Below are 24591 nucleotides of genomic sequence, written 5' to 3' on the forward strand. Positions count from 1 at the left end.
TTTCCGAGTCATTTGAACCGAGACATGTCTTTCCTAATCTCATTGCAAACCCTTCCCTTATGTTAGGCTGTGTTGAGATGTACAATCAAGGTGCACCTCTCAAAGTCAAATTGCAATTGACTGGGTGCATACGTCTTCTTCTCTCCCTCCCTCAGATCTGCCAACACCTCCACAACAAGAACATTCTCTCCTGGAACGAGCCTGACCTCAAAAGCCCCTTCCACATGATTACTGTTGCTCTCTTTGTAAACAGTTGAGTTATGCATGAAAAAAATGCGATGACGGCGACGATTTGCTAGTTCGGGAGTGGTCGAGGGGATGATGCGAAGATCGCGGTAATGTGCAGGTAAAGCGATGAAGCCACTTGTCTGGGTCTTGGTGGCCGAGCCGTAACGGACCAGTTTCCAGCGTGGGTCATTCGGTAAAGAAGGGTTGGTCATGAATGTCACAGAGGCGAGTAACGCGTGGGACCAGCCTGAGAGTGTAGCGGACTCAGTGTCAGCAGGATGACGCCAATGAAAAGATTAGATGAGAAGAGTGAGATTGAACTTACCTCTGCCTGGGTCACGGTAACGTCGCTCCATGGGAATCACAGATTGATTCAAGTAATTGTCATTGGGTGCCGATGGATTCGTGCTCACTGTAGGGCTAGATGGCTGCTGCACAGAGGACTCGATATGCCCGTTTCCATTTGTGAGAGGCAGTGTATTCGGGAGGTCAATGTCGACTTCTTGAACAGGGGTTGGCAGCTGCTGTGCTGGGGTTTGCACAGGGGGTTGTGAGGCTTTCACAGCTTCTTGAGCTTGGGGTGTGCTTGCGATACCGTTGACTTTGACGTCGTTCGCGATTGCATCAGGTTGCTCAGTAGTTGTAGCCAGTGAGGCGCTTCGACGAACGCTGGGAGCGGCGCTTGATGGCACTGGGGTTGAACCATTGGTTTGTGCCACCTTCGAAGTTGCCCTCTGCGCTTTGCTCAAGGCTTGACCCATCTCTTCCTTCTGTCGTCGGAGTGACTCGCTGTCGATCGTACCACCGACCACGTTGGGTGTAGGCGTAGACGAACCCATTGTCAGTCGCAGAGCCTTTGGTTTTGGTTGTGACAAAGAAAGCTTGAGATTGCGTCTTGGTTGAGCACCAAGTGACTGCATCTTGGATTCCGACCAGACCTGTTAACACGATAAAGGATATTAGCGCGTTGTCACGTTACGCGATTCACGCCTAGAAGTCAACATACCTCGAGTTTTTCTGCCATCAGGTAGATGTCGGACCCTTCTTGATTGTAATCTTTTGCGTTGTCCCAGATGAGTCGCACTTCTTTTGCCAACGCGTCCCAATCCTGGATCGTATCCCTCTCTACCATCGCCCGCACGTCTGATATAGACGTCGGCTTCTTGACCAACCTGTAATAGTCGGGATAGTCCTTTTTGGAGACTTTTTCCTCAAAGTTGCTGCGCAACAAAAGAAATGTCAGTCTGTGTGGTCACCATCAACAGGGTCTTCAATGGAGTGAGTTACATTGCATCGTCTTGTTCAGACAGTTCCCGCAGAAACTTCAACTGTTCTTGCCTCATATCTTCCCTCGTGTCGGTGAGGGTGTCAGTGGATGGCGTTGCCTGACTTTGGCGTCGCCTCACCGCAGGATTGGGAAAGACCAGCTTGACCCTCTCTGGAGCCATTGTCCCCTCTGATGAGACGGACTGCTGTCGCACCCGATCAAGCAGGTCTTGTGGAATCGGAGTCGGATAAGCACGATAATCTTGTCGCAAATACGCCGGATTGTGCTTTGGCATGAAATTGGACAAAGCCTTGCGTATGCGCTCGGCATCCTCGAAGATTGAGGATCGACTATTGTTATAGTCCTTTGCATTTTGTACCATTCTCTTCAGGTCTGACTCCAGAGCCTCCAGGTTTTCATATTCATAATTCTCCAGCCGCTGCTCGATCATGTTGAGGGAGAGAGGCATGGCAATTTGCTGATAATAGTCAGGGTAATCGGCCCTGCTGGGCAGGTCCAGAAAATGGATTGCGACGTTGCGGCCATTCTTGTCTTGCGACTTCTTCAACTGCCTGACGAGTCTCAAGCCAATGTCTGCGGTGGTCTCTCGGGTTTCTACCTCAGGAAAATGGGTATCCTACATACGACTGGATTAGCAAATCTCTGTCCAGATGCATCAACCATTGCGAATGCGGTCGATGCAGAGCACTGCGGTCATCTCAAGTGCAGGCGACGCTGCACGTAGCATGAGGTGCACAAGGCGGGGGTTCCGCAACTCTGCGCACGGTCGAGAAGTGCAGTGGTAAGTGGGAAGTGGGAGTTGAGCGAGTGAGAGAGGATTATTTTAATACTTACGTCGCTCCGCTTGCGTCGCTTGGGATCAGGCGTGGCTAGAAAGTCGTCGGGGTCGCCTGCATGGCCGCTTCTGCGCTTCGAGCTCATGATTTCGCGGCCTCACAAGGTCTCGAGATTGGGCGAGGGATGCGGGTGCAGGAGGGGCCACCATCAGGTGCAAAATGCAGGGAGTTGCTATTAGAGAGGTGAACAGGGCAAACGGGACCCTTGCGAAAGCATTCAATGGTGTAGGAGTTGCATGCGCTTTGGGGAGACTTCCATCGCTCGCCCTTCACGCTTTTTGGGGGTGACAGGATCTCAACGGGGACGCGACACACGCAACTGTCAGTCTTCGCTGCGAGAGAGGAGGGCGAAAAACCCAACACACGTGACAGAGGCCGGATTATCTGGCAAGTCATCGGCTTGATCCGAAGTTGAGTTTATCCGCGAGATCTTGGCAGACGCACCTTCTCCCATAGGCTGGTGTTTTGGGTTTTGGCTCCCCCAATCTGTGTTTACTTCGGCGAGCCTCTGGGACTATCCGCCTCAAACACAAACGCAGGTCGCAGTCCTCTGCTCTCCCCCCTCGCGACAGCCCGTTTCCAAACGACCTTCTCCGGGTCGAAACCTGACACCGACACATTCCACAGATCGCTCGGTCGTTATTCGCACCTTTCACTTGCGCGTTCTACACATCTACGGCCCTTGCATGCTCAAGAGCACGAGACCATTTCGCGAATTCATTTCCGCAGCTACCTAAGCACCGCTAACGATTGTACCGCGTGGTACTCCTTCACTACCCCTCATCACGTCTCCCGAGCGAGAGACACTTCGCCTCAAGAGTCTTCACCACCGATCGCGTCTCACAATCCTGCAACATGACCGAGATTGACATGTCAAGGCGGAATAAGAAGCCTAGGTTATTGCTCGAGTCCGAGAGAGCGCGACTGGAGGAGTTCATTGACAGTATTGGATATTCGGCGAGGTGTGTATTCACCAAATTTGCTCATTGTTCTGAGGCTAACAGGCGCCAGATATTCTGACAGCGAATTCGAATACCGTCATGTGCAACTCCCAAAGGCCATGTTGAAGGTCATCCCAAGAGACTACTTTGACGACTCGAAGGGAACGTTGAAATTGCTATGGGAAGAGGAATGGAGAGGACTGGGGATCACACAGGTATTTGAGACGGTCACGATACGTATTACACTTCAGCTGAACATTCGGCAGAGTCTAGGATGGGAGCACTATGAAGTTCACGAACCCGAACCACATATCCTCCTGTTCAAGTAGGTCTGGCGAACCTCACATTTGTCCCCAGGTGTTAACACGATGAGCAGACGACCGATTGGATACCAGCCTCCTGCCCACTGATCTTGACACAATTGCATCCGAATCACTTCTCCAACTAGCGCAGCATTGGGAGGGCGTTTTCTCCGGAAACACAGGAACCGTGTTCAAATGTGCATTCAGCGGGTGTGCTTAGTACCAGTTTGTGTATGTCTTGACGAATGGATCCAACGGCGGCCAAAGAATTTAGGCACAAAGATGTTGGTGGTCAATCAGGTTTAGCATAGCCTTTTCAGCTCCACCACCAACTTAGCTGAAACCCATGAAAGAATGGATGGTGTTCTTGTACGCTACTCATCATGATCTGCAGGCGACTCTGGTCCCCATGTCAGAATTCCGTCGACTCTTTGTTGGGCTGGCTTCTCTTTTTCAACTCGCGTTCTTTTGCAGCCACTCCTCCCATTGCTCTATCGTCCAACCGGAACTGATGCTGCGTTCCTCTACGCCATTGAACAGGACAGTTGGCGTGACATGGACACCGGTAACTCTGTTCGCCTTGACCATGAACTTGACGTCGTCAGTGACCTTATTCCCGATGTTGAGTCCGCCGTCCTTGTCTGGCTTGTCGGGGACCAACAACAAGTCCAAAATGGTCTTCTCGTCCACCCCTTCCACAGAGCCGGCCAGCTTAGCAAGCCGCTTGTACGTCTCGTTCCGACTTTCATTCACCAGGCTGACATCGAAATAATCCTTTTGTTGTTCGAACAGCTTTTCCGAAAACGACCAAAAGGAGTTGGGCGCGGTCTTCAGAACGGCAGCACCGGCTTCATGAACGAGGGTAGAAGAAGGATGCCAGGGCTGGATCTGTTGACGGAAGATGACGCGGACGCCAGGATTGGTGTACTTCTTCTCAATGACGGGTGCAACGCTCTTGTAGAAGGTCTTGAACAACTTCGCCGAGAAGGGACAGACATAGTCCAAGTAAAGCTCGATGGTGTGCTTTGCTTCATTGCTGGAGGCCGAGGCCAGAAGCTGACCGGAGAACTTTGGTGGGAGAGCCATGTGGATAAGGATTCTATGGTACCCTGATTTCTCAGAAAGGGTTACTGAGTGAAGCTATCCTTATATACTGGGTATGAGGGGGACAGGTTGAGATTTAATCAGAAAGCGACCATCGTTCACATGCATTGATTCCGTCATCAAGACAAGCGATGAGGAGAATAGGGTCACGTGGTGATAGCGATAAGGTATGTGCAAAGGCACGCGCTGTACAAGATTGTTCTCAAACTAGAACCTCTAAACAACCTTGACGCAAGAGGTGTCACTATGGTAAATCGTCAGTGGCCGTCAAAGCCATCGGCCAACTCCTTTTAAACCACCTGATTCTTGTGCCGCCGCCCATTTTCTTGACGCTCTCTCTGTTGCAGCTTCCACATTACCGTTACACCTGGTACCACACGATGGCAGTTACGTCCTGGCCCAGGCTGGATCTCTCCATGGATATACCCTCTTTGCGCATCTGTTCTCCTTGGCTGAACCTGTCATCGGCTTGTCAAGCATTGCATTTCAAGAGCCTTCATTCTCTTATCTACCGATTTACCATTTCATTCGTCTCAAAAGCGTTAAGAAACATCTACATTCAGCACAATGCCTCCCTTCGTCCGCTTTGTGGCCCCCTTGATCCAGGTCTGCATTGTGTTTGTATCGTTCTGTTTGTCTCACTCCACCCAGAGCATTGTCATCTTCTCAATAAATTCCACGCGGGTCATGAATGGTGCGCCTTTGAAGTTTCCGCAAAGCCAGGTGGGAAGGTTTCTTAAATGCCTCCCCTTCGTCATCCACCACTTCTTCCTTGAGCTTCGATTGCTGCGTCGGTATCTAGCCTCTGCTGGGATTCAGTTGTTTGACGGCATCATCTCAGACGCAGTCCTGTGTCTTCGGAGAATAGGCGCTGCGATTTGCTTTTATTTTATGCTCTTCGTGGTCCTGGCTCTTCCGATGTTGACAGGCTGGTTGGCAAGCTGGATGGGTCTCCAATGTATGCAGTTCGGTCAAAATCCTCACTTTTTGTCGTGCCTTTCGCACGCTTCATTCTTCTGATGCCGCATTATTGTCTTCTGATGCCGCATTATTTTCATTGCTGTCGATCTTCGCTAATCTTTCACAGTCCTTTCGCGACGGCTCGGCTACCTCTTTACTACTGTAGTAGCCTTCTTCAAAAGATTGAATGCGAACATCAGGATGATGTTCTCACGACTCGAAGATGGGAACGACTCTCTCGATGTAATACCCCTTCACTCAGGATCCTCAAGACATTTCCGCACGGACACAAAATTCCAACAGTGGCTTCTAGAGGCTGGGCCTAGCAGGGCTGGCACAGATTGTGTGCTCTGCTAGAGGCAGGTGGTCGATTGCGAGACCCTGTTATACCTCCCTTGCAGCAAATCCCACTGGTTTCATTTGCTATGTGGGAGGATTTTGTTGCCAGTTTCAGCCAATGCCCAGTATGCCATGAACCTGTGTGTGTGTCTGACGTAGTCGTACGCATCAACACTGGTGCACCTCTGGGTGGCTCAATTGCGAATCAATCAAGGAAAAACGATATCAGAAAGCCTCGAGGACAGATGACTGGAGTCGACGAGAGCAGCGCAGTGCAAAAACAATCAGATCATCGCCAGGGAGTTGACGGGAGAGAACGTCTGGTCGGGTCAACCATGGAAAGTACCAAACAAGTCCAGTCACCAAACAAAAGGGTGAATCGCAGGAGAACTGGGTTGGTAACAAAACAACGCCCTCGAAAGAGCCATTGGCGTCTGCACCGCGAATCAGACGATCTTCCCTGAAGTGGTGGTCAGTGACCATATACAAATATGGAGGACGAAGGATAAGGTAGGAACATGGGTTTATGATGGACTGGCATGAAATGAAAATGGAACCGGAAGCATGTCTGCAGCCTTGAAATCAGTATGTTGATTTGTCGTACGTCTTCCCATGCTGCCGGTCTGATTCCAAAACGAGCTGTAGTCCCTCTTCAACATCAGGGATAAGTTTTGAGCTGATAAGACGGTCATGAGGTTGGAATGCTCCTTCCTCTTAGTCTAAACAGACAATCCTTTATCCTCTATCCGCGCATATCTTCATCCACCTCTCGGATCTCTTCACAACAGTCTTTAATATCGTTTCACTGCTCATATCTTCTATAACCCTGTTTCATTTAGTCAGTTAGTATCGTCACTCGTTCCCTTCATTTACTTCTGCTGTTTACATCTCCACCATCGTCAGCTTTTCCCTTCACACCAGACAATATGGACGAGGCCAAAATACAAGAAGAAGACACTCTCTATGAACTCTCTATATGCATATCACCTTGCATCACGGCAAAAACAAAAGGATTGACTGACTATGCCCTTCGCTATCATCTACATTCCTTGATTCGCAAAGTCGGTGTCCTATGCAAAGTGTTCGATGGAGTTCGATTCTCCAGAGACGACCATGAGCTGAGTGGTCAGGATCAGTTCTGCCTCAAATTCATCACTCTGGCACCCGTCCTTACCATGATTGCTTTGAACGACATGAAGAAGCTGGTCTGTTGCACCGCGATCAATACTGTGCAGGTTCCTCAGTTTACAGCAAAATGGAGACCTACGACTGTGACCACCTCTGAAGCGATCAACTACGGTGTCCTGGTGTCCTGGGCCATTTAGATACATGTCCTACGAATCACGTCAGTCACCATGGACGGAAATATTTTGCCAGCAATCTGCTTTCTTGGTCTGTTCATGCTGGAGCAACACCGCTTTCTTGAAGTCCAAGAGGCATGCATATTCGACAGCGAAGAATACGCGATGAAACCATGCCCACTGGTTACATTCAAAGCACTTGAGGGAGATACCGGCGGTATAGAGGAGAGGGTCTTCGAATGTTCCATTTGCCAGCTGGATCCCATTGGCAAAGCTGAATATGTCTACAACTTGTCGTGCAGTCACATATTCCACAGGTGGTGCCTGGTTGTCTGGTTGATTCGCGAGGGCAAATCGACCTGCCCATTGTGTCGAGATGAAATTCTCGTCAATAATGTCTGCCTTCCAGCATTACAAGTGAGCTTGGGACATAACAGCGATCGATGTGTTAGTTGATGGGAGGACTCTGAACCTGTCGAAGGCATGGAGCTGGATGAGAGAGCCAAGGCCCTTCATGTCTTTGAGGTCGACTGTGCCAGGAAGGATGTATCGACCGGTACGGTCATGGACGGCTGACTAGCACGTTACCTTACGTTCATTTTCACGTTGACCATTCTCTTTGTTGTTGTTGTTGTTGCCTTTGATGGCGATGACCACCCAGGGTTTTGTGCGGCTCAGCTATGATATTTTCGAGGGTTGCAGTTCTTCCACTCCAGGTTGAGGAGAATATGTACCTCAAAAAAAAAGGGGATCTCCATTCTACTATTCTAGTTGCATGTGTGTGATATTTTACAGCGACTCTACTTTTCGGCTCTCTTTTGAGTCCCCCCTCCCGCTTGTGCACGCGACACGATGACCTTCTGGACCGTCTGCATGAACTGCTCCGTCTTTCCGTGGGGAAACGTCGCGTTATTGTTGAGATTGCGCACAATCTGGTCCAAGAACGGCATCTTCTGCTTCTTGACCTCGGGATACACGCCACGAGCGTAGGTGTCGGCGAGGCCCTTGCGCTCGGCGGCGCGGGCAACCACGTCCTCAAAGGCCATGTCCTTGGGCTGGACCTCGACATTTGTCTTCTCGGTCTCTTTGTCGGCCTCGAGCTTGGCCACTTCCTGCGCGAGCTTCAGGACCTCCTCCTTCTCCGCCTCAGACTCGAAGCGGGTAAAGTACCCCTTAGTGTACCACTCGGCTAGCTGGCCTGGTGTCTGGTAGCCGTGCGGGATCCGATGCGCGAGCCACTCGATCCTTTGTTGCACGCTTTCCACGAGGCCCGAGTTGGTGAGTGGCGTGTTTGGCCAATCCTTGCGCAGTTCCGTCACCGAGAGCTCTTCTCCAGGCAAGTGAGGCAGTTCCGTTGTTGGGTTCGCTGGAGGGTCGACGATTGTGTTGATGTAGTTCTCGACACGGCTGGGAAGGTCTTCGGCGGCGAAGGCAGCCGCGTCTTCTTCCTCGGCGAGCGAGGTCTTGGTCTTCTCCACGAGGCGGCGGACACGGCGGTCGGTGCGTTTGCCAGCGGGTGCAGATCCCCTGGATTGGCCTTGTCGTTGAGCCTGTTGCTGCGCGCCATACTGTATCTGCTGTGGTTGTTGACCCCGCCCAGCAGCCGGTCGTCGGACTGGAGATTGTTGGCCTTGACGAGGAGCTCCTGTGCGTTGGAGAAGACGACCAGGTGGTGGTGCACGCGTTGCTCCCCCTGCTCCAGGAACGGTCCCGGTGCGAGCAGCGGTCCCGGGGGGACCAGAAGCTTGTGTTCGTGGTGTAGCTGTGCGTCGTAGAATCGGACCTGCAGGTCGACCTGCCTGCGGTCGGGATGCCGATCCACTGGGAGTGCTTCGATCGAGTGCGCCGCGAAGGGAGGTACCAGGTAGAGGCCTGTCATTTGGCTGGCGGGGTGGCTTTTGATCGCCTAGATAATGTTAATGTCAATTGTCACGACGTCTCGATGATGCGGTGCGACGGGGGAATGTGAGTGCTACCTTGATCGTGTGAGACTGTCGAGCTCGAGAACCCTCTAGCACTGGTGGCTAGTGGAATGGAGAGAGCAGAAGACCTGGGCCTGAGCCCAAGTCGCGCACAGCGTGCGCATACTTGCTCCATGTGAGCCAGATAGAAATCTCTCGTAGTGGTGACAGTGAGGATACCGTGGTTGGTGTAAGAGTTTCAATAAAGCTCCAGAGCATTGAAAATTGTGATCACGTGAGAGCCACAATTACCCAAAGTTTCCCCGCTGCCTCAAAGATCCATTGCCCACAATTTATTGTGACTTATTCAGATATCATTGTCCTCGAGGCTCTTTATCTCCTTCCGAGGACTCAGTCGTGTTGGATTCACATGTTGGAAGCCAAAACACACAAAACAATGTCTATCTGAGGAATATGGGGCCATCGATCAAGGAATCGTAGGAAGGAAATTGACTGACCAGGGGGTACCAGAAGCCGGTTCCGCGTCGCGGTTTCAAGGAAGTTGATGGCCACGCCAACGACAATTGCCAACTTTTGCGATGTCGCGGCAGGCAACTTCGCATCCGCAGTATCGCTGAATATTATGAAGTGTCTTGTCATGTCAAGGGCTTACATTTCGTTGAGATGAGGACTTTGGTGGCCCTTCCCTCTCTCCCCAGAGCTCTGGTGCTCGCCTGTTTGATACTTACTTGCGTGCAAGCTACAGCAAAATTTACCATTGTCAACGGCCAAATATACACACCAGGCTTAGCGATAATTGATGCGCCTCAACCGTTCACGCCTGAAGGAGGTGGTGAGTACATATGGGCATGAAATTTACACTGGCACACGCATTATAGGATTGCTCAATGTGATCTCGACGCCACTGACTGCGGTACACAGATTTCCTCCAAGTCGCCATCGATATCTCCGGAAATGGCCGCATCCCTCAGCCTCCGTACTCTCCCAATGTTGAGACCGGCATTCTCAATATCACCATCTTCCTGTTCAGCTATGCGACAGGCCTCAACTTGACGATATCCAATGGCACCAGTCATGGCTGGTTGAGCGATGGCCCGGAAGCACCAGAGTTCCGTTGTAACTCCACGACCAGTCAAGGCTTTCAGAATGCGGGATGTGAGGAGATCATGGCGCAAGAGAATGGCAGTACTGTGAAGCATGTCAACTGGGCATGGCCTGACTGTTTCGTCGGTGATGGTGACAAGAATTCGGGTGCTTCCTCTGCCAGAGGCTCGTATAATGTGCGATCAGCCACGTTCCTTTTGCGCTTCCCAGGATACTGACAGTGCGGACAGGTCTCGATTCATCAGTCCTTCCGACTCAATGGAACCGCATATTACACGATCTTCAACCTCCCCATCCAAATCACCAATTCCATTCCCAACACCACGCAGCTGGCATCCAGAGGCACTCGCCCATCGTGTGCTCTCCGAGAAAATGTCCTGCAGAATCAGACGAGCCAAGATGCGAGTGTGTCTCTGCCACCTTCTCAGCCATATCTCGGCGGCGCTCTCAGCGTTGAAGGCGGGACGCAGAATCAAGCAGTTGCTCAGCTGCACGGCCTTGATCGCCGTATAACAAGACTCTCAACCATACTTGTCATCACTCTTATTTCAGGCTTGGTGTTGTGACGGAAGGCCTGAGCTCCAGGGTGGTGATACCTTGTCGAAAGAAACGGAAGCTGGTTCAAGATACATAATTATGTTACTTGGTCAGCAACCGGTGGATGCTTATACATAGTTGTCTTACTGTCCTAGGCGACACTCCGCCGGTGATGATCTGTGGGATCATTATTGTGAGGGCGGAAGCGGTCCGACAACGACTGCATTATTATTGTCCGACGGCGGCCCGGCCATTTTTCCTCCGCCATGTCATGTCCGAAGGCTTTTTTCGTCCTTCTAGGGGATACATGACGCTAGCGATGCTGGGGTAAGTCGTACCATGTATGTACCTTGTACGAGTATGCAACCCCACAACCGTTTTGCCGCCATGTGCCGGGATCTCTTCGATTGAATCGTTGCGCCTCTTGACTCGCTTGTGTCTGAGATGAACCAGTTGGGCAAGTGGAAGGTGGAGAAGGCCATCAATACCAACCTCGACACCTATGTGGTTAGCAGGTTGTATCAGCAATTCTCTTCCAGGTCTTCAATGTATATACTCGGTACCGAGTAGTCAGGTAGATAAGCAATAATGGCGCACTGACTCCTTCTCGGCAGGCCCCTTATCAGTAATTAGCACCACCTCGTATTCCAACAGAGCGAGTAATCCTAATATTCTGCCAATGTACTTTGACTATAGCATCACTTGGCGATTTCTTGGACTGCCAAATCTTCTTTGAACTTCATCTCTTCATCTCTCGCACATTCCTTGACTCGTTACACTTCAGAACCACATTAACTCTTCCACCGCCTTCTGAAACTGATCCGGCAATCCACCAAGAAGCTCTCTTTGTTGTCCGCTAGTCTCCCCACCCCCATCTCCCCACAAGCTGCAACGTATGATGTGGCGTTTTCACTTCCGAGAAAGTCCAATGCTACGTCTTTCTCCAACTCGAATACCCTGACATGCGCTCACCCGGGTATTCCAGAGAATCGAACTTCTACCCAGGGGCAAACCTAGCCGGGAATTGGGAATGATCGTCGTGACAAGCAGAGATCTCAGGACCCTGGAGCACGTTTGGCGAGCAAGCCAGGCAGCCTACCACTCGGGTCTCTTTCGCTTTTTCTCGCGGCTATGCACTGCTTCGATCGAGCGAGAGTTGTCCCCAGTGATGCTCATACCACTCTGCATACGGCTGCATAAATCCTTGCAGCCACTGGACAGGTCCTTTTGACGGAGAATGAACGACCGATTCCCCCTTCTACCCCAGCATCATCAGCTGTGACCAACCGTGACAAAGGCTGCCCTTGCCTAGCTAGGTAGCCACCCCCACAGCCCAAGGGACGCAAACCCGCTTTTCACCGCAGAATGCCCTTCCTTCCCATGCCTACTGGCTCCTCGACGCGATTCAGGGCAAAATTCTACAATCCCCACGGGGCTCAAAGATGTTGTGTTATCCAGTCGCGGTCTGCCGCTAACTCCCCGCTGCTGGGCCGCACATGGCGGGCTTACGAGTACTCGTATTGTCCTGAACGGAAGCACTCCAACCAGGGTGTGGATTCATTGCATTTACCGTGTCGACTAGGCATGGAAGTGGAAAGTCCGACACATGTTTAAAAAGTTTGAAGAGGACCGGCTACCCCAAAGGCTCCTCTTGCTTCTTGCTGCTCTCTTTTCCATTCCCTAGCACTTTGACTCTGTTTCTTACTTTCAGCTTCGAAGAACCCAGGAGATAGTCGTTTTTTCCGTCGCTCTACTCAAGGACAACGCCGTACACACTCTATTGACAATGGAGGACAACAAAGTAACCCCCTTGAACCACTTGAATTCAAAGGAAGATTTCCTCCGTCGTGTGCAGACTGCAGACAGTGTTTTCCTCCCTCGCGATGTCTTCGAAGCGCTCTACCTCTCACCTGAGCGAAATGTCCCCGGAGACTTGAGGAAGAAGGTAAAATCCCCATGCACGAGTTCTAGCTGGCCTGTCTCACAATTACCCTCTGTACTAGTTTGGTAATCCGACACCCGCCGCTCTGATTGGGTTCGTCATGTCCGCAACTCCATATGCTGCCGCAAACATGGGCTGGCGTGGTGCAGGAGGTTTGGGAGGTGCCCTTATGTGAGTGAGCCAACGCCTCTCGTTACTTTTCAGGAGACCTCAAGACACCATTGATGGTTCCAAAGGGGACGTTCCTGCTGCGAGTCTATCTCAGAATGACTGACAGTGTCCCCTACAGCCCAACAATGATCTTCTTCGGCGGTATTCTCCAGATCTTGGGCGCTATCGGCGAATGGATTCTGGGCAACACCTTCTCGATGTGCTTGTTCTTCACCTATGGCACTTTCTGGATCGTGGCCGGCACTCAACTCGTTCCCTGGTTTGGGGTCGGGGTTCAATACTCCACCACAGGAGACAACTTTCATGGAATGACTGAACCGGCCTATTTTGCCACTGTCGGTACGTGTCTTTTGTTTGTCCTGGCCACAAACCATCTACCTGCCGCTAATTCAGTCCCTTCTGTGAACAGGATTTTACTATGTCTCTCTGGCTATGATCACCACCATTTTCGCCATCTGCGCTTTGCGGACCAATGTCGTCTTCTTCTCTGCCCTTTTCACCCTGATTTTTGCCTTTGGATGTGCCGCTGGCGCTTTCTGGCATCTCGCACTCGGAAACGCGGACACGGGCAACAAGCTGACTATAGTGAGTTTGTCCCGAGTTGTGGCATTGCGTCTCCTCTCCTTGCCCCGGACCTGAGCACAAGCTTCCTCCATACTCTGTGGCCTCCGCCACACAAAACTCGACTCCTCGTACGTTAAACAAGCCTCATGCTGACATTTTTTTACCCAAATTTAGGCAGCGGGAGCTTTCACGTGGGCCCTTACGATGATGGTGTGGTATCTGCTCGCGGTTCAATTGCTGGAATGTGTCGACTTTCCACTCACGCTCCCCGTGGGGGATCTGTCGGGATTCATCAAGGGAAAGTCTGAAAGGGCCGCGAAAAAGGTAGCAGGGAGTGCAAATGATAGTGGAAGTTAGGCGATGAAAGAAGCATGTTGCATGGGCACCACGCTGCAGTTGGGAGTCGATTCGAGAGCAGACAATGGCACCTAGACAGTATCTGGGTAGAACGACCCGCCAGTTTACAAATCAGAAGCCCTGCATAGCTGGAGGAGAGAGACGCGTCGTCGAAAGAGGGCCAAGACGTCAGGAGACAATATCATTAGCCCTACTCAATAGCAGACAAACATGTGCTCCTTACATAAACATAATGCCGGTGTTGAAGTCGAAGGAAAAGTACATTACTCCCTTTCAGTTCTTACAAGTACTCTCCTCTGAATTTTGCGTTGAAACCGACATTCTTGCGTTAGTTGAAAGAAGGACATTGTGAGGTTGCCTAGACCCGTCCTGCAGATCCGAGATACACCCAGATGGCTTATAGGAAACCAGGGGGTGAAATGTTCCCTATTCTTAACGAAGCACTGAGCCCGTCGCTTCGGAAGCCGCAGTGACATCGAGGCTCGTGCCAAGACATATCGCACTAGTCCCAACATGGTAGTCAACTTTTCGACTCCCGTTCACCTCAATTGTTGTCATGGTCGTCGTTTGTATCCGCCCCTGCACCCACAAACAGCATCCAAGAACCCCCCCAGTGGTGAATCATGGTCCATACCCGTGGACAAGGCGCCCGTCCCGAGGGCTTTTCGGAATACCAACCTCCCAAACGTGAGCGAAAACCGCGTTCAGCTGGCTGCACTGCGTCCCTGGCGCCTCTCATTTTCTTCTATTCTCCCTGTGCCCCTTCTGATTGTCCTACCCGCCCATCTCTCGCCGTGGACCCGTCTACCCTGACGGAGGTGAAAGAAATCGGGACATCTGCCCGAGCAAGACCCCAGTATAGAGATGCGTGGACCCAAACGGACGCTGAGCTGACGTGCCAATGCCATCTAGAGCCCCCGAGCACAAAACGGCGACGAGAAACAGATGACGGCGCCGACCAGAATGTGTCGAAGCGGCGTAAGGCTGTCACACCCGAACAGCCAAAGTTCTTGTTCTCGAAGACTCGAAACCGAAGCCTCTTGACCTCTGCGCCCCCCAAACTCACCTCTCGCCACGAGTCTCCTTTCTTCCAGCGCGCTTTCGAGCCCACGAGCCCCGAACCCAGTCCGACCAGTCAGGAAGAACGTCCTAGGTCACAAGAGCGACAGAGACCTCAGCGACCGAGAACACCTACTCCAACTGCTCCGACCCCAACCCCAGCTGGCATTCTGGGAAGTGTGAGGAAATTTCTAGGCTACCTCACAGGCGGTGGTACCCAAGGTCCGGCAGAAGATGAGATTCACCAAAAACAACAACAAAGCAGCCTTAGCGGCTCAGATCAAAGCCAAGACCAAGCACAAGACGCAGATACAACTGCCGGAGAACAACAGGACTTCTCAGATCAAGGCAGTCCTACTCCATCACAACGAATAACTCTTCGCGAGTCTGGATCTCCCTCTCATGACTCTCCCTCCGTGGACAGCAGAATTCTCACTCGAGAATATTTTAAGAAACGCAGAACAGCGAACACCATTGCAGGTCGGGAACAAATGGCCGCTCTCGCTGATACCACTGAAAGTAAAGCAGCCGAGTTCAACCCCACCGAAACCCCAGGCACCAACAAGCGCAAACTCAACTCTGTCGAAGGCCAGATCCCAGGCCCTAGAAGAGGCGGATTTGGAATTGATGACAGTTATCTTGATATTGACAATGAGGTCGAGGGGATCGGCGAATCATCAGCAGAGACGCAACCTGCAACGCCCGCAAGCAAACTTCTACCCCAAACTCCTCTGCGCTCTGCAATGAGACAGAACACCACAAACCTCGGTTCAGTCGGACGATCGGTAAAATCAGTGCGTATCAACCCAGTTGACTCGGTCAAAGCTGTCTATGGCCAGTATGGCCGGTCCGGTGAGTATCGTGGCAGCACATTTGCGGACCTTTCAAGTCAGTCTCCGGACTCGACATCTTCTCTTCCGTTTGACGTGGACAACATACACTCTCCGACGACTATGCAAAATACCAGAGGGAACGTGGCTTCCAGATTCCACCTTGATCCCAATGTTACCGATCCAAACGATGACACCTGGCGTCCATCCCTTGCAAATCCTCGACCTGGCCACTTTCGTGTTCCTGATGAAGATGAATTTGAAGATGAAGATGATGATGACACACTCACGACACATCAAGCGACGGCACAGGAAGAAGTACCACCTCAGCCCAGCACCCCTCGCATGTCACATGCAGAACTCCCCCAAAATACTCCGCTCGAATATTCGGGCTTCACTGGACATACAGACAGCATCATGGTGAACGAGACCCAAGAGATCAGGCTTAACAAGGCGAGATCCGACGCACAGAAATACAAACCCGCGAAATCTTCTCGGCTGTCTCTGAGCGAGCAAGCACGATCACTTTCATCGTCGCCACCCAGCTCCGAATCAGAATTCATCGAATCACAACTCGAAACAGGCGCGCTAGCCGCAGAAAGAGCCGCCAGCAGACAATCGCGTGGAACACCCGTCAAGACTGGCAGACAACTCGCTGAGGAGAAACCCCTGAGTCGCGAAGAGCTGGACAACACCCAAATTGGGGAAGACGGCATGACAGACTACCAGCGCGAGCACCAATATGACTCGTGGGCGGAAGACCTCCTAAATGGCGCTGGCGCCCCGGCACCACACACATACGTTGAAGCAGGAATCGCCTCATCGTATGTGGACTCTCTTGTACAAAAGACATGGACGGAAAGAGATACCAGAGAATCCATTAACTTCTGGGAGAAGGAGTTTGAGGAAGGTATGAAAGCAGCACGGGACGCAAGCAGTCAAGGGAGAGTGCTGCTTTGGGTGACAGACCCTGACGAAATTGTGGAAATGGAACAAAACGGGTACTGAAGAGACGAAAGAATCTTGTCTTGGTCATTCCATGGTCCAACAAGTCAACCACGCATTGGAATACCATCCACGCACTGCTTGAGTACGAGGGCGTATTAGTGTTGGATTGGAGGTGTATTGTTTCGAACACGCCGGTTCGAGCTCTCGGTTCCGCTGGACAGCGACATTGTATCAATCATTCTCTAATAATAAAAAAAGTAACGAGGCCCGGTTTGGTGGAGTATGAGATAAATCCGAGTCAAGGCAGACGTTTGGGAGGGAACTACGTTGAGCTCTTGTGTGTCTCCGTGGTGGACGGACGACCTGTGGGTTTTGGTCGTATGTCAGTGTTGGAGCTCTCGTGTTGTCTCCACTGGTCTGTTGGGCAAGAACCTCGAGGGATCCATTTGTAGAAGTATGATTAATACATTCATTCATGGTTGAACCTGTATTTTTGTTTTCACTCTGTAGCTGTCTACCTCCAAACACTGCCATCTCGTCACTGGTTTTCCATTCCGGTGTGTGTGTGTGAGAGAGAGAGAAAGGCCGCAAAGTTCCCCTTCCTCCCCCCCTCCCTTGCAAAACAGATCCTCAATATTCAAAGAGTCTTATCCTCCGCGACGACTTCAGCCTCGGGGGCACCATCATCGACGAACCCGACCTCGATCAAACTCATCATACTGCCCGGCGGGGTGCGCACGGCCACAATGCCCAATTTCTTGCTTTTGCCCGCATCGGGCTCTCCCGTGGCGGCGGCGAAAACGTCTTGGACCAACCCCTCGCCCGCGCGGGCCATCAGGTCGGCCCACTCGGCCTCGTCGCGCTCCTTTGCGTTGAGGAGCAGCATCATCTGCAGGTCCTGGGCGCGTTTGATGCGCTCGAGCGGTTCCGGGAGCAGGCCCGCGGCGGGGGGCATGACCTGGTCCATGATGACGATGCGCGATTGCGGAGTCATGGCGGGGACGATCTGGCGCAGGACCTTGACGGCCAGGGCGTCGCTGTGGTTGTGGACGATCATGCGCAGGAAGTAGACGGCGGCGCCGCGCACGGGCTGCGGCGTGAAGTAGTCGTGGGCCATGAAGTCGAAGCGGGCGCGCAGGTGTTGGGGGATAACGCTGGTGGCTGGGTCCCGCGCCGCGGCCACCACCTTGGGCAGGTCCTGGACCACGATGCGCACGCTGGGGTCGGTGCTCTCGGCGATGGGCACGGCGCAGTGGCCCGCGTTGCCGGCGACGTCGACGACGACGCTGTCGCGCGGCAGGTTGCCCCAGTCAAACCCGCGCGCCACGTGGCCGTTGGCCATCAGCGGGTTCGCCGTCAGGTGCGTCATCAGGCGGCCGAACCGGTCGCGCACGGCCGGGTTGGTCTCGTAGTAGTCGTGGCAGGGCAGGTCCGTGTCGTAGTAGTAGCTGAGGGCGGTGCGGGTGGGCTCCGGGCGGCCGTGGCCCCATTTCTCCAGGGCGTCGACCTGCCGCGCGCACAGCGGGAACGTGTCCTCGGCCAGGAACCCCATGAAGGTCGCGATGCCGCCGTGCGTTGCCAGCAGCCGCGACGACGCCGTGTGGCCCACCCGGCCCGGCTGCGGCTCGCGGAACACGTGGATCGGCATCAGCTGCCGCAGCATCTGCTTGAGCTGCGACGCGTCCACGCCCAGCTTGCCCGCCAGGTCCGGGTAGCTGATGGTGCCGCCGTCCAGGGGCACCCCCTCGGCCACTTTGTACCGGTACACGTAGCGGAAGGCGTTGAGGTCATGGTTCTGTAGAGAATATCACACATCACCGGCTGCTGGTGAGACACAATTGTCTTTTGATGTGTGAGGAAAAGAGGTAGAGGTGGGGAGGAGGGGGTCATGTCATGCAGATGGATTTTGAAGCAACGGGGAGGAGAGGAAGCGGGACAATATATCGTCGATTCGAGGTTTTGCTTTGCATTTTATTGGGCATTGGAGAGAGAAACAACCCACACAGTGATAGAGATGCCAAGTCACAATATCGTCCGGCCCCGAGGCCAGATCATACAGGCGCCGGGCCGCCGTGCGCAGCTCGAGTCTGGTCTGTTGAAAGTCGGGCGTCGCGGGCGGGAACGACGACGGCCCATTCTCGTCGAAACTGGGCTGTGGGTGGTTGTTGTCGGCGAGGTACTGCTTGATCTGCTTGGCCGCGGCGAGGCACGTCTCGGCGAGTTTCTCGAGATCTTCTTCTCTCTGACTCAACATTTTTTCTTCTTCTTTTGAGTAATCTCGGGGATTCTTCAAAAGGTAGACCGACAACAGAGGGACAGAGGGGCACGTGAATAGTGAGGAATAAGAATGGTCTCTTTTGGGGGGGGGATGAAAAAGAACAACCTATAGAGGACAGAAAAAGGAGGTAGAGACGTTGTATCCAGTACCTTGTGTAGACTTACGCTGTGAAATGTAGATGTGATGGGATGGGACTGTTTATGTGAACCAGCATCATTGGATTGGCGGATGGTGAATGGCGGATGGCGGAGGCCGTTGACGGTACCGAAGTGACAACGCAGCAATGCAGTAGTTTCCCATGCGGCAAGCCAGCAACAAAGTCTAGCTGCTTATCTGAGTTCATTATCCCCGGCTGTCATTGACCTACAACTGGAGAAGAGTTGGCAGCCGGCCAAGCGAGCGAGGAGGAACTCGGCGCATCGGATCGCGGTCAGGTGTGATGGATTGTACTCGTGTCTTGTCTTGTCTTGTCGTGAACCTTGGATATGGGCAAGTAATACAGAAAGAGGATGAGATGGGAGAGTGAACCTAAGTCCTGTAAGTGCCCATATGCGCAGCTAATAATAATCTAATGCTTAATGCCCACGGGACAAAATGGATGATCTTTGTTTCTATGTGCATGCCACCCATTCGCATCTCTGTGTAACCAACCGTCCAATACAGTCTCATCAACCCCGGATTTCAACTCTTGCCCTTGCATGCTGGATTCTAGACGGACCATTCATCGATCTTCTGACCCTCCACACCCATCCATCAACACGATCACATCATGACGACTTCGGCAGGAAAGATATACACAACCACCACAAACACTGGTGCTATCCTTGCTCAAGATGCTAGACCGCAGTCCCTCTCAATCCTTGCGCTTCCTGAAAATCCACACCCAGCTCTCGTCAACAGACTGTCGTTAGATTGTCTCTTCTCAAATAATGCTGCGATGATGCTCAATCCGAGCCAGTCTACACTTCAGCTTCCCCTACTGGGTCAGATTGGCTGCAAACGAAAAACGCTGCCCTCCCGACTCTCCTTCAACCCACACGGATCCTCTCACGCACCGTCTTAGCTTCTTGTGAGTAAACAAAGACCGAATAGAAGAGCGAGGAGTCTGTTAAGAAAATGAACGACTGGGCAAGAGGATGAAGTATTTGACCTGTCTGTTCGTGCTTTGGCCAGCAAATCTAAGCAGCCTTCAAACCCTCCTTCCACACTCCGACGATGCCCTCACCTTCCCACAGATTCTGCAGCTTCTCGGTCACATTTCCTTTGACCAGAACAAGATCAGCTCGCTTGCCCTCTGTTACCTCTCCACGGTCAGCAAAACCAAACCTCTTCGCAGCCGCTGCCGTTGCAGAAGTCAAAGCTTCCGTGCTGCTAAAGCCGCATTTTTGAGTGTACAACTCTAGCTCCATCCACAGGCTGGGTCCGATTCCAGTGCCCTTGAGGCCCGCTACGGCATCTGTCCCAGCAACGACATCAATGCCTTCTTTCTTCAGCTTGGCCACCGTGTCGTATGCATATTCCAGCTTGGCAGTTGGGGCCTTCATCCCGAGCACTTCAATCATGTTCTGCTTGGTCACCTCGTCGATGACACCCTTTTTGAATGCGAGATCAGCAAACCTCTCCCGCACGTCCTGCAGTTCGTTTGTCAAGCTAGCCAATACAACGAATGTCGGGATGACAAAAGCGTTCGTCTCCTTGTATAGCGCCCTGATGTTCTCCGGCAATGGTTGATCGACGAAGGTGTGCGTAAGTCCGTCCGCCCCGGCCTTGAGAACAATCTCGGTCATGTCAGCGCTCAATGCATGACCAACACAAGGAAGACCATTCTCGTGGGCAGCCTTGACAACCGCAGTCTGGAGCTCAAGGGTAGCAACCGGTATCGAGTTCGTGGGGAGGGCGAGCGAACAGCAATTCTCCTGCATTAGCTTGATATAGTCTGCCCCGTTCGCCTTGTGATTCTTGACATAATCAGCCGCGGTCTCTGGTGTCAAATTGGGCCATTTCTTGACCATTTCAATCACCTGTAAGTAGTCAGTGAGGTGGACGTTGAGACGCAGTCTCCTGCCATGGTTCGAATTTGGCAAGTACTGGTGAAGTAAACACTGACCTCTTCCGTGGGATGGCCCGACAGGACGATCGGTTTAGGCCACCCTCCCTCAATCGTGGCTCCATAGAGCGAGCTCTTGAGGTCGGATAAAGCGACTGTCCCGCCAGCTCGCTTGGCTTGTGCAAGCTCCTCAGCAATGGCCGTGCGCCATCTTTGTACCAATGACAGGTCAGAATGCATGTCGCAGACGGTCGTGACGCCACATTTCAGAGGAGATCGCAAGATCATCGAGTCGTCTGCTCCTGGAGGCAGATGCACATTGGTGCAATGTATGTGAGTATCAATCAGCCCTGGAATAAGACTGTGGCCTGTCCCATCAATGACCGTTGCGCCCTGAGGATATTGATCGCTGCTAGAACCGCTCGAGACAGATGTGATGGTGCCGCTGTCCGAATTGAAGACAACAGTTGCGTTCAGGTGAGTTGTATTGCCGTCAAACAAGACGACGGAATGGATAACTGTTGGGGCCATGTCGGATGATGTAGGAAAGAGGAAAGCCTGTTAGTATAGGGATATGATGTGTAAGAAGTTCCTCAACGGAAGTAATAAAAGCAATCTTGCGAGGGGCCGGCAGTACAACGATGCTCTTGCAATAGACTTTTGTGCGACGAAAGTGTGTACGTAGAAACTGCGATGTGCTGCTCGATAATATGCTCTTGCTCTTTCCAATGGCGAGGGTCCGACACGTAGGTTTAAACCTTCAGCCTTGTAAATGCTGGGTGAGCAAGTAGGAAGGAGAATGCCTAATGTACACAACCAGTGGATTGAAGAGGGGTAGCGGAGTAAGCGTCTGCCGAGTATTTCGCGTCTGGAGGCTCGTACCAAGTCTGGGGGCGGGAGCGGTGAGAGCCTAACAATCACGGCCGATTGGTCTCGAGTTGAAGGACCTGGATGTGCTACGATGAATACAGTAACAGGGCATAGAAGAGCTCACCTCAGACTTTGCTTGGTCTTCCCAACTGGGCGGAGTGCTTGCTGTCATTTTCACCGGCTCGAGCAACTCGACGCAGTTGTCTGTCATTCGAATCTGCATCTCGCATGGGCATTGAGCGCACTGGTGATGCTGCAAGCCTAGTGGTGGTCCCAAGGAGCAGATACGTCCCACAACAGATATGGTCCCACCTCTTGACTGAACCACGGCAGAATCAGGGCAAGGCTTCTGAGCGTGGTGCGTGGCACGCCCAGAGGGACTGCCGTTGGCCGAGACCGCGGGGTGTAAAGATCCGTGTTTGGAAGAAAGCTGATTTGTGCATAGAATCTAGCATGAATAGGCCCGTCATTGAGTTCGAAGAGAAGGTGAATCTCGATTCTTCTGACAATAGGCGCCGACAAGGAGAGGTGAAGCATTCCTATTGTTGTCACCAATTCAATTCACTGAGTTCTGACTGGTGCCACCTGATTCAATTGTTTGTCATGTTTGCCATGTTTTGCACCTTTGCACCTCGGCCTCCACGACCCACTGTGCGTCAACCCCGGAATCGCATCTCTCCTACTCCCCTTTGACCTTAATTTTCTCACACAGCACATGTGCTTTGTTATCTCATACCTAGACACTTTCTTGCATCTCTTGTAGGTCGTCTGGGGGACGATCTTATATTCGAATCTGTCGATTTGTCTCAAACAATGGCCTACTCACCCTCCCCAGCGTCTCCCTTGGCTGGTCCAGACGGAGCCGCCGCATACTCCCACCGTCGGTCGCCCACTCCTCCTACACAACCAATGTCGAAGCGAGACAAGCGCAGGAGTCAGCATGTCGCGCAGCAGCAAGAGCTACACAATGAGTTGAATAGCAATCGTGAACAGCACTACCGAGAACAGCTCATTGCTCTGCAGCATGACATGAGCCTCATTTCGCAAGCCGATCCCTATGAACCCGAGCCTCTGGAAGATTCACCCGAAGAGGTGGCTAGGATTGCTGAGCTGGCAGCTTCAGGTACACCGTATCAGTCTCAGATGTCTTCGTTGGCCGGAAAATGGTACGCGGAATTTGTACACGAGATCAATGATGCGAAGGAGGCCAAGGAACTAGCTCTCATACAACTTATGGTACTCTACATCTGATGTGGTCCGCCAGACCGTGATGCTAACCACGAGACAGAACAATCACAATGCCCGTCTTGAGAGACTGAAATACGAATGTGATTACCGTCTGCACCTTGCTGCGGAAGAATGCGAACACATGACCTCGACGCTGCGAGAACGATTGTTTCAAGCACTTTCTAGCAAAAGACAACGGCTGATGAAGGAGAAGGAACAACTTGATATTGCGGACACCAATGCACTCCTCCTTCATCCCAGTCAGTTCAGTATCACCAACCCAGCGAGTCCTGGGGGCCACCACACGAGTCGCAAGACACGCTTTACCAGGCACCGTGAGCAAGAGGACATGAACGGGGTTGCAGACGTTACAAACAAGCGTAAGCGCAAGCTTGTGGATGATGATGTCGGTTCCCCGTCACGGAACGGCATTTCTACGCCGGGAGACCGCAGTCGTGCAGCACTGGCAAATCAAACTGCACCCTTGTACTCTATCCACTCACTCTTCACTGACAAAGAACTCAACTTTCAATCGCACCAAGCACAAATTGCAGCCCGTCATTTCTTCTCGACCTCACGGAAGGAAGGCGAAACCAGCAACACAAGACGGCGCCAAAAAGTCGACGATGACCACGGATCTGCTGACTCGGGGTCCGAAGAGGACGAAGAACTTGAAGCTCCTGAGATGGATCGTTCTGCCAGTCAGACTGTGCATGTCACAAGGTCTACCCGAACGATAGGTGCGATGAATGGGCTCAATGCTCTGAGCGACCTGGCCGAGAAAGCGGCGACACGTCCCGCACTCCCATACGCGACATTGCACACCCATCAAGGACGCCAAGGGACATTCCTACCTCAACCTAGCCGGTTAATGGCCGAAGAGCTTGAGGAGGATTTGTTGAAAATTGCTCAAATTGAGAGTCAGCCCAAAGGCCAGATGGATAAGAGGGCCGTCGAGGATGCGCTCAAGCCCTTGTCAGAGTCACGAAGCAACTTGGCACCGGATTGGCCCGTGTATCTCGATATTCACCTGGTGGATGTGGATCCGAGGAAGACTGCAGGGGTACCATGAGAAAAAGTACGATTGGAATGGACGATGAGACTTGGCTCACGATCAACATGAAGGGATGGGGCGTACAACCATGTGGGCAACAGCAAATCGATACTATTAAATTGGAGATGGCGAAAGTACATGCCTAGAATCTACATACATGCATTGAATCAAAAACATAGTGAACTTTTCCCTCTTATCCCAGCATGGCTGCAGGACTCAAGTAGGCAAGATGCCGGTGGGTGCTTTCAAAAGGAGCCTTTGTCCGCATCCCGGCCCTCAATGGACCGAGGATGACAAGGCGCAACACCTTGTGACGCCCAATCAACAATATGATCGACGGCGCCACCAACACGACCAGCACCACCACTAGGAAAGGTGTCAT

General features: G+C 52.3%; 11 protein-coding genes across 11 annotated transcripts; 6 read left to right on the forward strand and 5 right to left on the reverse strand.

Annotated features, from left to right (window-relative positions):
- Window positions 1-62: 62 nt before the first annotated feature.
- On the reverse strand, window positions 63-2437 carry AYO20_06646 (hypothetical protein; the record flags this gene model as incomplete). The annotated part of the gene is made up of 5 exons (XM_022644935.1): window positions 63-475; window positions 554-1166; window positions 1235-1448; window positions 1516-2063; window positions 2351-2437. 5 exons carry the CDS (start codon window positions 2435-2437, stop codon window positions 63-65), a joined length of 1875 nt encoding a protein of 624 aa, XP_022499010.1.
- Window positions 2438-3207: 770 nt separating this feature from the next.
- Window positions 3208-3622, forward strand: AYO20_06647 (cyclin-dependent kinase regulatory subunit; the record flags this gene model as incomplete). The annotated part of the gene is made up of 2 exons (XM_022644936.1): window positions 3208-3314; window positions 3364-3622. 2 exons carry the CDS (start codon window positions 3208-3210, stop codon window positions 3620-3622), a joined length of 366 nt encoding a protein of 121 aa, XP_022499011.1.
- A 426-nt stretch (window positions 3623-4048) lies between these two features.
- AYO20_06648 (hypothetical protein) lies at window positions 4049-4681 on the reverse strand (the record flags this gene model as incomplete). Its single annotated transcript, XM_022644937.1, has 1 exon — window positions 4049-4681. One exon carries the CDS (start codon window positions 4679-4681, stop codon window positions 4049-4051), a length of 633 nt encoding a protein of 210 aa, XP_022499012.1.
- Window positions 4682-6924: 2243 nt separating this feature from the next.
- AYO20_06649 (hypothetical protein) lies at window positions 6925-7323 on the forward strand (the record flags this gene model as incomplete). The annotated part of the gene is made up of 1 exon (XM_022644938.1): window positions 6925-7323. One exon carries the CDS (start codon window positions 6925-6927, stop codon window positions 7321-7323), a length of 399 nt encoding a protein of 132 aa, XP_022499013.1.
- A 776-nt stretch (window positions 7324-8099) lies between these two features.
- On the reverse strand, window positions 8100-9178 carry AYO20_06650 (hypothetical protein; the record flags this gene model as incomplete). Its single annotated transcript, XM_022644939.1, has 2 exons — window positions 8100-8867; window positions 8891-9178. The coding sequence occupies 2 exons, from the start codon at window positions 9176-9178 to the stop codon at window positions 8100-8102; spliced, it is 1056 nt and encodes a 351-aa protein (XP_022499014.1).
- A 706-nt stretch (window positions 9179-9884) lies between these two features.
- AYO20_06651 (hypothetical protein) lies at window positions 9885-10891 on the forward strand (the record flags this gene model as incomplete). Its single annotated transcript, XM_022644940.1, has 3 exons — window positions 9885-10053; window positions 10143-10501; window positions 10556-10891. 3 exons carry the CDS (start codon window positions 9885-9887, stop codon window positions 10889-10891), a joined length of 864 nt encoding a protein of 287 aa, XP_022499015.1.
- Window positions 10892-12648: 1757 nt separating this feature from the next.
- AYO20_06652 (hypothetical protein) lies at window positions 12649-13896 on the forward strand (the record flags this gene model as incomplete). The annotated part of the gene is made up of 5 exons (XM_022644941.1): window positions 12649-12807; window positions 12866-12956; window positions 13009-13314; window positions 13385-13560; window positions 13714-13896. 5 exons carry the CDS (start codon window positions 12649-12651, stop codon window positions 13894-13896), a joined length of 915 nt encoding a protein of 304 aa, XP_022499016.1.
- A 623-nt stretch (window positions 13897-14519) lies between these two features.
- On the forward strand, window positions 14520-16793 carry AYO20_06653 (hypothetical protein; the record flags this gene model as incomplete). The annotated part of the gene is made up of 1 exon (XM_022644942.1): window positions 14520-16793. One exon carries the CDS (start codon window positions 14520-14522, stop codon window positions 16791-16793), a length of 2274 nt encoding a protein of 757 aa, XP_022499017.1.
- A 577-nt stretch (window positions 16794-17370) lies between these two features.
- Window positions 17371-18987, reverse strand: AYO20_06654 (hypothetical protein; the record flags this gene model as incomplete). Its single annotated transcript, XM_022644943.1, has 2 exons — window positions 17371-18528; window positions 18736-18987. The coding sequence occupies 2 exons, from the start codon at window positions 18985-18987 to the stop codon at window positions 17371-17373; spliced, it is 1410 nt and encodes a 469-aa protein (XP_022499018.1).
- A 1202-nt stretch (window positions 18988-20189) lies between these two features.
- Window positions 20190-21589, reverse strand: AYO20_06655 (hypothetical protein; the record flags this gene model as incomplete). Its single annotated transcript, XM_022644944.1, has 2 exons — window positions 20190-21032; window positions 21119-21589. 2 exons carry the CDS (start codon window positions 21587-21589, stop codon window positions 20190-20192), a joined length of 1314 nt encoding a protein of 437 aa, XP_022499019.1.
- A 1152-nt stretch (window positions 21590-22741) lies between these two features.
- On the forward strand, window positions 22742-24227 carry AYO20_06656 (hypothetical protein; the record flags this gene model as incomplete). Its single annotated transcript, XM_022644945.1, has 2 exons — window positions 22742-23164; window positions 23217-24227. 2 exons carry the CDS (start codon window positions 22742-22744, stop codon window positions 24225-24227), a joined length of 1434 nt encoding a protein of 477 aa, XP_022499020.1.
- Window positions 24228-24591: the final 364 nt, after the last annotated feature.

The sequence above is a fragment of the Fonsecaea nubica genome (assembly GCF_001646965.1).
Source record: "Fonsecaea nubica strain CBS 269.64 chromosome Unknown Scaff43, whole genome shotgun sequence".
Taxonomy (NCBI): Eukaryota; Fungi; Ascomycota; class Eurotiomycetes; order Chaetothyriales; family Herpotrichiellaceae; genus Fonsecaea; species Fonsecaea nubica.